The sequence below is a fragment of the Helianthus annuus genome, chromosome 7 (genome assembly GCF_002127325.2).
Source record: "Helianthus annuus cultivar XRQ/B chromosome 7, HanXRQr2.0-SUNRISE, whole genome shotgun sequence".
NCBI classification, from domain to species: domain Eukaryota; kingdom Viridiplantae; phylum Streptophyta; class Magnoliopsida; order Asterales; family Asteraceae; genus Helianthus; species Helianthus annuus.
In genome coordinates this window covers 66221469-66231826 of record NC_035439.2, presented here as the reverse complement: position 1 = coordinate 66231826, position 10358 = coordinate 66221469, and the positions used below count along the sequence as shown (strand labels likewise).

The window sequence follows — 10358 nt, the reverse complement described above, 5'->3', positions numbered from 1 at the left end:
CGCGAAAACAACAGCTCCCAGCTCCAAATCGTGCGTCGTATAGTTCCGTTCATGAACCTTTAGCTGACGAGAGGCGTAGGCAATCACTTTATCCCGCTGCATCAATACGCATCCCAGACCCTGTATGGATGCGTCACAATATACTACGAAGTCATCTGTGCCCTCTGGCAATGAAAGAATAGGTGCACTGCAAAGCCTATCCTTTAGATACTGAAAAGCAGTTTCCTGCGTGTTGCCCCAACGGTAGGTGACACCCTTCTGTGTCAGTAGTGTGAGTGGCTGCGCAATCTTCGAGAAATCCTTAATAAACCGTCTGTAATAACCTGCCAGACCCAAGAATTGGCGTATTTCTGTCGGCGTACGCGGTGCAGGCCAGTTTCTGATCGAGTCTACCTTGGATGGATCGACATGGATCCCATCCCTGTTCACTACATGGCCTAAGAAGTGGACTTCACGAAGCCAGAAGTCGCATTTAGAAAGCTTGGCGTACAACTGCTCCTTCCGAAGGAGTTCCAAAATAAGGCGAAGATGCTGCTCGTGTTCCTCCTGACTCTTGGAGTAAATCAGGATGTCGTCGATAAATACTATGACGAACTTGTCAAGATAGGGTTTGCACACCCTGTTCATAAGATCCATAAATACAGCAGGCGCGTTTGTCAACCCGAATGGCATGACGAGAAACTCGTAGTGACCGTAACGAGTTCTGAAGGCTGTCTTGGAGACGTCCTCATCCCGGACTCTCAGCTGATGATAACCAGACCTCAAGTCTATCTTCGAATAGTAACACGACCCTTGCAACTGGTCGAATAAGTCGTCAATGCGCGGAAGAGGATAACGGTTCTTCACCGTCACCTTGTTGAGTTCACGGTAGTCGTTGCACATCCTGAACGTACCGTCTTTCTTTTTCACGAAGAGAACTGGAGCTCCCCAAGGCGAAGAGCTTGGACGAATGAAGCCCTTTTCCAAGAGCTCCTGTAGCTGCTTGGACAGTTCCTCCAATTCTGATGGAGCCAGACGATATGGTGCGCGAGCTATGGGTGCTGCTCCTGGAGCGAGCTCGATCTGAAACTCGACTTGACGATGAGGAGGTAAACCAGGTAAATCTTCGGAAAACACCTGAGGAAAGTCGCGTACAGCTGGATGGTCTTCCAACTTCTTTTCTTTGCATGGGATTTCTGCTGGCTGTTGCTGCCGGCGATTCCGATTTGCAGGTCGTGGACTCCTGAATCCTTAGCTTCTGCTGTGCTCTGGTGATCACTATTCTTGCGCTGCTGCTATGCTTGAGACTGAACGGTAGCCGAACCCTTGCTGGAAGTGGTAGCAGAAGTGGTAGCGATAGTAATAGAGATGATACAACTAGGCAGTCTGTTCTGTTCCACTGCCTGGTCCGTGAGGCGATGAGCAAGACGCTGAATGTCTTGGATATTGTCGAGGTTAGCCGATGTATCATGGCTCTGAATCTCTGAGGCTAGACCCTTGAGGTACAATTCGATACACTTGCTTGGAGGGTCCACCATGGTTGGACACAAGATGGCCAATTCGTTCGTCCGTTTGGTATATGCTTCGATTTCCGATCCAACCATTTTCAAGTTATAAAGCTCGTCTTCCAGCTTGTGAATATCTTCCCGTGTGCAATACTCACGCTTGATGAGTTCTTTGAAATCGTTCCATGGGGTGGCGTTAGCAGCTGCCAACCCTAGTATCTGTACTTGCGCGTTCCACCTGGTTAGCGCGATTCCTACCAAAGTACCAGTGTCGTACTTGACCCTGCGAGCCTCAGGGCGTTCACACATGAAGTTCTTGAATGTGCCACTGAATGTGCTTGGACGACAGTCCATGATGTTCTGGAATGTGCAGAGAGGTTGATGTGCGTTCTGACCCGTTGCGCGAGAAAAATGGGTCAAGATTAAGCGCGAGAGTTGGGTCACGAGAGTAGGATCTAACGTCCTAGGATAGGTTTGGAATAGCAGGTTATACCTCCTGCTGGTGCGGCTGCAAGCGCCGCAGCGACTTGTTCGTTAATGAGAGCCGTCAACTGGGCTTGTGTCATGTCAACACGTCCAGACATGATCGAACAGTAAAGGTAGCATAAGTATGAATGGTTCGCGAGTAGGGCGATGACAGAAAAGCGTAGGCATATAGGTGTTCTCATGAAATCAAAGCATGTGTATCTAAGCGTAATGCGAGCAAAGTTCTAAACAGTTCTAGCAAACAGGCAATAAACATAAACCTTATTACCTAGGATGTCGAGTCTTGCACGTGGAGCGAAGCGTCGTTGTGGATCGTTGAGAGCACTGTTCTGGTTATAGTCCGGTTTTAATAAAAACGTTTTCCCATATTAAAACCAAGTTCTCTATAACCAATGGCTCTGATACCAATCTGTCACACCCCCAAAATCCACCTGCGGAGTATCACCGCTTGGGAGCGTGACTGACCAGGATCAAGCCACCAATCATATTGAACATGTAATTAATGTCAGGTATAATAAATGTAAACAACCCATTCAATACGATTGATGTTTCAACAAAACATAATTTAAGTTGCGGAAGCATAGTAAATAAACCAGTAGCAGTTAATAGTTTTAAGTATCATAATAGTTCAACGGAAAAGCCACGATCCTTGTCCACAACGTCCCGCTTCTCCAGTGCAAGCTCCAAGTACCTAACGATCTGCAAGGCATGTAACAGAATGATCAACAAACTAGTTGAGCGAGTTCACAGAAAGTAAATGCGTAATAGTAAATTTGTTCGTAACAGGTGGCTCTACTGGGCCGTTTGTATATTTTACTGGTGGTGGTGTTCCACGTTACTGGTGGTGGCGTTCCACGTTACTGGTGGTGGTGTTCCACGTTACTGGTGGTGGTGTTCCACGTTACTGGTGGTGGTGTTCCACGTTACTGGTGGTGGTGTTCCACGTTACTGGTGGTGGTGTTCCACGTTGTATAACTACTAGACTACTCGTAACTATAGGTATCCTTCACAACCGAGGATAGTAAAGTGGTAGTCTAGTCATAGTGTCAATAGAGTATCTAATCAACCTTTCAATCCCATTCCCAACACCCCGGGAATCCCATGCCTTGGTAAGAGTGTGAACTCACCTTGGTTTGCTCGGCAGATACACAATATAAGACTCTTGAACTAAGGGTGGTCAACCACGTCCTAACAGGGTTACCACACAAGTCAGGTTCGGTTCAAATAGTACACGTATATAACATGGCAATCACGTATGCACGCAAACACATTAGTACACTACTTGTGCTATTCGGATGGTTGGGCCAAAGAACTTGTGCGAGCCCAACCATCTTGTGCGATGAGAGTCTAGGCCCAAACCTTCCCCGGCCCAACGAAATAACAAATCAAATATAATATTCGTTGATCCAATAACAATCGGCCCCGAAATAAAACAAGTAATAAACATCTTGTGCGATCCGTTCATGTTGTGCGATCGTATAGCAGCCCAACCCAACATACTATCCGGCCCAAACATTCAAATAACACATGTGCGGCCCAATTAACATATCTGTCAGCTTGTGCGGTTGGTGTGTGCTTGTGCGAGGGATCTGGTTTGTACGACTGGAACTGGGCTTGTGCGCCTAGACATTTGGGCTGTCCGGCCCAACAGTCTTAATTATGTTTCAGCCGATAAGCCCAAATGAGCCTTGTGCGACCGATAATTTCTTGTGCGAATGGGCTCATCTTGAGTGATCAGGTCCACTTGTGCGAGTGGACCTGTTGTGCATGTGATCTTGTGCGGCCGGTTAACAACTTCCACAAATTAAGCAATCAGTTACACAATCAAATTAATTCCTTTGACTCCATTCAATGGTTTCCATTCTTGTGGATATCAATCAACTACACTAACAGTTTCTATCATCAACATAATCGATCAAAACATGGTAATTTCATCACAACTCATATGAACAATTATATGAACATATGACCTAGAACATCGACCCATCCGATTTACTTAGCACATTATCCATCTAAGATCCGATTACATGAGCATACACATATGACCGATTTTCAAGACACTACTTAGCACCATACGATTAACAGAAATACCAATCATCATCAACGATCATGCATTCTAGAAAAGTATAAACATTATTGAACTTGCAATTAAAGTGCACAAGGGATCCGATTATCAAAACATTATCATACAACATGGATAATCATAAGTCATCGATCACACATAACAACAATACAATAAGCATACCAATTACTAACCGGATTAGGGGAAAGAACGAAGATTGATCTTGTGCCGTCGGGTTCGAGCAAGAAAGAGAGAGCTAGGGTTTCTTGGTGTGTTCTTGTGTTGTGAATTGTAACAAATGAGAAAAAGGATCATGTCCCTAAGTGTTTACACGGTTAGAGAGGGTGGGCCGGCCCTTACATGGGCTGCCATATTGATCCGTGTACAAGGTGTAAAGCCCAACGGCTTTGTGCGATCCAATGTAGGTGTGTGTGTGTTGTGCGTTTCTTGTGCCGTCGGTACATACATACATACAATATAACACAACACATGATTCACAAAGCTCACACAGCACAAAATAACAAACATTTATTAAGTCCAAACATATAATCCCGTTCACATGTGCACGTAGCGTTACACAAAGCGAGTCTAAAGTTCGAGTTGTCACATTATCCCCAACTAATTGGAAATTTCGTCCCGAAATTTGGTATGCACTCACTGAGGAAGCTAGGTAAACTGTACTGTTCACTGGTTTTCCTGGGGTGTCACAGAGATGACTTCATTCACATTCCAAGCATCCGGTGTTCAAGCTTCTTCAACCATGAGCGGCTAATCATCTTGGTTTCACCCTGGTGTAGGTAGTTAAATTTAGGGTTTCGAATTGTTCTTGTTTTAACTTGGTGACAAATTGTGTTTGATTTTTGAAACCATTGACAATAGTTTACATTTGTTTCGTATTCGTAAATTGTCGAACGATGTTAAAAGTTATGACTTTATGAAATGGTTATGTGTAGTTATGCATTGTCGTGGTTAGGTTTTACTTGTGTTGATTACAAAATGCATTCTTGTCCGTTTTTCGAAGCGTTGATAGTTATTGGCACCTAAGTCACGGTACACTAAATCCGCTAATCGTATGCAATTGAGTTGAATCTAAAAACTTGTAGAAACCCTAGGTTGGCAATTACCGAAACCGAATGTGGACCCTTTATCTTATTATCGTCTAGTAATCAATCTTTCTTGCAATCGTTAATTCGTAGTTATTAATCAATTAAATCAATTTCTTTAGTTTAAATTTACATCTTTCATCTAAACAAAAATATAAAAATATCTGGCAAGCTTCATAAACTGTGAAAATTGTTATAATTCAATCAAATCCACACACAAACCACATACTCTTCGTGGTTGGACCCCTTGCTACCACTAGCTATTTGTTAAGGGTAAATAGGGCTTATAAATATTATCTTTGACCGGAGCATGACACTCCGATCAGTACTACAAAAGATGCACAGGGCGAAGAACGCAAGAAGTGGTTTAGAAAGAGTACAGAAAGAAAATTCAAGCGGCCATTGAAGTATTATAAAAGAGACAGGGATGTGTCACTGGAAGATATTATTAGTTGGGGCTTTCTGCCACAAGTAAATGTGTATGCTATCAGGAGAGAATTTGGAGTGCAGTATTTTGAATATATTCAGGATATCATGTCCCTACCTTGGTGGGATGTTGAAGAGTTGTCAAAAGTTAGAACTCTGGATTATCCTGTAAGAAAGCATGATGTTCCCATCTGGGGTTTGATGAAATTTGAAGCTTTCAGAGGATTCAAACACTGGAAACCTCACTACCAGAAGAAAGTGAAGAGGGAAGATCCAGTGACTGGAAATGAAGAAACGATCTTGCATGTGAAGAAGCCTAGAGTTATAAAGAACATTCCAGTACCGAAAATGGAGCAAGATTTTCATTAGGGGTTCTTGTACTGGGTATACAGTTGTTTGTCGACTGAAGTTGTGATCACCTACAGAGCTGAAAATGAAATCAGACACATCCTTGTGTATGATCCTTTGGGGTTGGTTAACTGCTCAGCAAAGGATATAGAATGTTTGTTTGTTAACAAGATCGGGTTTAAAGCTGAAGATAAGGACCAGGCTATGCAGTTTCAAAGGGTTGTTTCCATCTGTTTCCATAAAGGAATCAATGCTGAGAGTCAATGGTCATCTAAGTGGCGAGAGATTGAGAAAGAAGAAGCTCGAAAGGCTGAGAAGGAAAGAAAAGCTCGTGAAGATAAAGACAACATGCTAAGGCATACAGTTGTACAAAGAATGGCTGCTGAAGAAAAGAAAAAGGTTGATGAGAACGAGAAGCTTAGGAAACTGTTGATGAAAAAGCCTAAGCCAAGGGAAGAGAAGTTCAAGTCACTATAAAGTTTGTGCTGAAGACCTGACTGAAGACTCCGACAATATCCAAGGGGGAGTTTGTTGGTGCATAATGTCTATAGCCTACGTCAACAGTCTAGGTCATGTTTGTAGCTTATAGTAGGGTTTATAGGGTCATAAATGTAATTTTATGAGTTTTGTAGTGATTTCGCACGAAATAGCATGTAGCTATTTCGTACGAAATCAAATGTTGCTATTTCGTACGAAATGACACATGGTCATTTCGTGCGAAATCAAATGCCTATATATAGGCTGTGATAGTTTCTCATTTGGTACGAAATCAGTTGTGGTGTAACGAAGTGCTGCCCAATTTTCACCGTGTAATCAAGTCAAATATCAATGAGAAGCTTATTTTAAGTATCATACTCTGTTTCTACATCTTTCTTACACTGATTCTAGGTTGTTTGACTGTTTCCGCCTTTCAAACAGCTTTGTGTTGACTCTGAACGACTCATATAGGTCGCAAAACGATCCTGCAGACACAAGAGCTTTTAGTACCGGTTTATCCTCAACGTCTAATCAAATCAAAATTTTAGAAAAGGGTTTAAAAATAAAAACTAAAAATGCTGAAAAATAAAATAAAATAAAAATAGATAGACAAGATGAATCACTTGGATCCGACTCGCCTTTAGTGTAACCTTTGATGATTTCCGCACTTTTGCACTTTTTAAGAGATTATCTTAGTTATAGTAGTAGGCCCCTCTTCTGAAGGTGATGTTACCCTCAACCCAGTAGTTTGAGTCAGCAAGGATACAATCCTAAAGGGTCGGAATATTGAAAGATAATTAATTAAGTTATTAATGCGTAATGTGGTAGGCCCCTCTTTTGAAGGTGATGTTACCTCGGCTAAGTGGTTTGAGTCAACAGGGATACAATCCAAAGTAGTCGAGTTAATGTATTAATAGTAGTTTATATATGAGGGGATCAAGCCATTCGCACCCTCGCCATCCAATATCAGTGGGTATTGAAGGAGGTCCTAGAAAGCTTGACCTAGGTCCTTGCAGGATCTATACACTAAACAAGGCAAGAACCTTACCAAACCATTCCCTTAACCCCTGACCAGGTAGCCAACATATCTCTATATAGACTGTAAAGATATGAATGGTGAAAATCTTTTATTTTATATAGACAGTAAAATAATGCCAAGACACCAAGGACAAATGATAAGGAAGTTTTTTTTTTTTTTTTGGTAAAGGGTTACCCCGGTGAATTTTATATCAATCAAATAAACCCAAGTGAGAAGCAAAACACACTCCTCAGTTCTCCTGAATGACATGCCATACAGGAGTTAACACAAAAAAACGAAAAAAAAAAACAACCAATACACCAATCAAACTAAGCGACACAAGGCGCATACAAAACTAAAAAAAACTAGACAATCATCAGCCACAATCGTCATCCGCCACCATCAATCCACGAGGGAGCATCCATTGTTGTAACACTTGAGCCATACGAAAAGACGTCTTGAACCACACCGTATGGAGCTTCATTCGAACTGTGCCAAGAATCATCTCCACTAACTGATCTTTATTCCTTTTCTGGTTCGAAAAGAGTCGTCGATTTCTTTTGTTCCACACAAAATATGTTGATGCACTAACCACCAATTTAGCAATAATGTGGCTAGCTGATGTTAAGTTCGTGATCCCCATTAAGAATTCCATGATATCGATCCAAGTGTTCTGAATCGACGTCATACCAGCTAAGTCTTTAACACCATTCCACATCTGAGCCGCATAATCCCATTCAAAGAACAGATGATCGTGGGAATCCAGACCCGAAGTACACAACGAGCAACACATCAGATTGTAATTTGCATTACCCGAAGAGTGCCAGCAACTCATGATATCTTGAGTCTTCAATTTCCTATTAACAATCAACCACATAATAAAAGAGTGTTTTGGTATAGCTTGCGGAAACCACACCACACTCCCCCCATTGAACTTCAGTATCGTGTAGCCGAATGTCATCCCAAACCGTAGAGGTATTAAAATCCATCTGAATCCCCCGCCGTGTTCGCCACACTATCATGTCTTTACATGTTGGATCAAGAGTAAAGTCATGAACATTTTGAAGCACATGGAACCGATTGGACCAATCAACTGGCCATCTCCACTCCCCATTCACAAAAACCTTTGCTAACTTAGAGTTTAGATTGAAACCCGCATTAGCTATCAAACGAGGGGTAACAATAGAAATAACCGGACAAACCTCATACCATTTGTCAAACCACACCTTCGTATCCATTCCATCTCCAACCTTGGTCCATATATAGTCGCGAACATTCGATCTTAGTTGAAGTATTTTCCTCCAGCTCCAAGTAATATTATTCTTTATCGGTAACTCCCAAAAACTTTTATCTCGAATACGGTATGAGTGAATCCACTTCGCCCATAAGGACTCTCGATGAGTTAGCAAGCTCCAAATATGCGATACCATCAGAGCATTATTCATATCCTCTACCCGACGAATACCAAGCCCCCCTTCGCATCTTGGTAGGAAAACCCTCTTCCATCGCAACTTCGCTTTCCCTTTAATGTTGTTCCCTTGAGACCACAAGAAGCACCACATCCCATCTTCAAGTTCACATATAATACGCTTGGGTAAAATGAACACCGAGGCCTAATATATATGCATGGATGCCAAAACCGAACGGATTAATTGCAACCTTCCTGCAAACGACAAACATTTTGCTTTCCAATCTGTTATCCGTGCCTCCATACTCTCCACAAGTCTTTTGCAATCTTTATATTTCAGCCGAGTAGATATTAGAGGAACACCCAAGTATCTAACTGGAAGCGCTCCCTCTTCAAACGACATAATACTCAAGATTCTCGCTTTCGCCTGATCCGTCACATTGCCAAAGAAAATAGTACTCTTCGTCATGCTTGGAACAAGACCCGACAAGGACCTAAACTCATTAATCGTCGCCATTATGACTCCAGCCGATTTATGGTCTCCTCTTGCAAAAAGAAATAAGTCATTCGCAAAACACAAGTTGATTATTTTTTGCTTCTCACACTTGTTATGGAATCTAAAATCATTCGATATCGCAACATGTTTGTTCAATATTAGAGTGAGAACTTCCATAACCATCGTAAATAGATACGGAGACATAGGGTCACCCTGCCGTAGCCCTCGTCTCCCTTTAAAGTACCCAAAGTGGTTCCCGTTAATAGCTAACGAAAACGAAGTAGAAGCCACACACGCCATGATCCACTTTACCAATTCCGTATGGAACCCAAATCCTGTCAACGTCCCTTCCAAAAAAGACCATTCCACCGTATCGTACGCCTTTTGTATATCAATATTAAACGCACATCTAGGAGGACCCACTTTCCGGTGATAACTATGCATGAGTTCTTGCGTTAAAAGGATATTATCTGATATTCGTCTCCCCGGCACAAACGCAGACTGGTTAATACTTACAATATCTGCCAAACCATCTTTCATCCGATCACTTATTATCTTACTAATGCACTTGTATAACGTGTTGCAACACGAGATAGGTCTATAGTCCATAATCGAAGAAGGAGTTGGAACTTTAGGAATTAACGACACTACCGTGTGATTAAGTTGCTGTAACAATTTCCCATTTTGGAAAAACGCTTTCACTGCTTGGCACACATCATTTCCAACCACATTCCATGCCCTTTTAAAGAACACCGACGTATACCCATCCGGACCCAGAGCCTTATTCCCTGCAACTGAAAACATAGTTTTTTTTTATCTCATCATCTGTCACCTCTCGCACCATATACTCAGCCTTTTCCTCCGTCAACCTCGTTTGAAACAAGTCTGGATTAGGATGCACATTAACACTTGTTGTCGAGCCAAAAAACTTCGAGTAGTGGTCTACCATGACCTGCGCCACCATACCTCCCTCTACCATGTTACCACTCGCATCCTTAATAGAAGAAATCCTGCTCTGATGATTTTTCGCTTTAACTACATTATGGAAAT

The 10358-nt window shown here is 42.2% G+C and overlaps 1 protein-coding gene across 1 annotated transcript; it reads right to left on the bottom strand.

Annotated features, from left to right (window-relative positions):
• Positions 1-7780: 7780 nt before the first annotated feature.
• On the bottom strand, positions 7781-10112 carry LOC110890840. Its single transcript, XM_022138489.1, has 3 exons — positions 9083-10112; positions 8356-8971; positions 7781-8261 (listed from the first exon to the last, which is right to left on the bottom strand). Exons 1-3 carry the CDS (start codon positions 10110-10112, stop codon positions 7781-7783), a joined length of 2127 nt encoding a protein of 708 aa, XP_021994181.1.
• Positions 10113-10358: the final 246 nt, after the last annotated feature.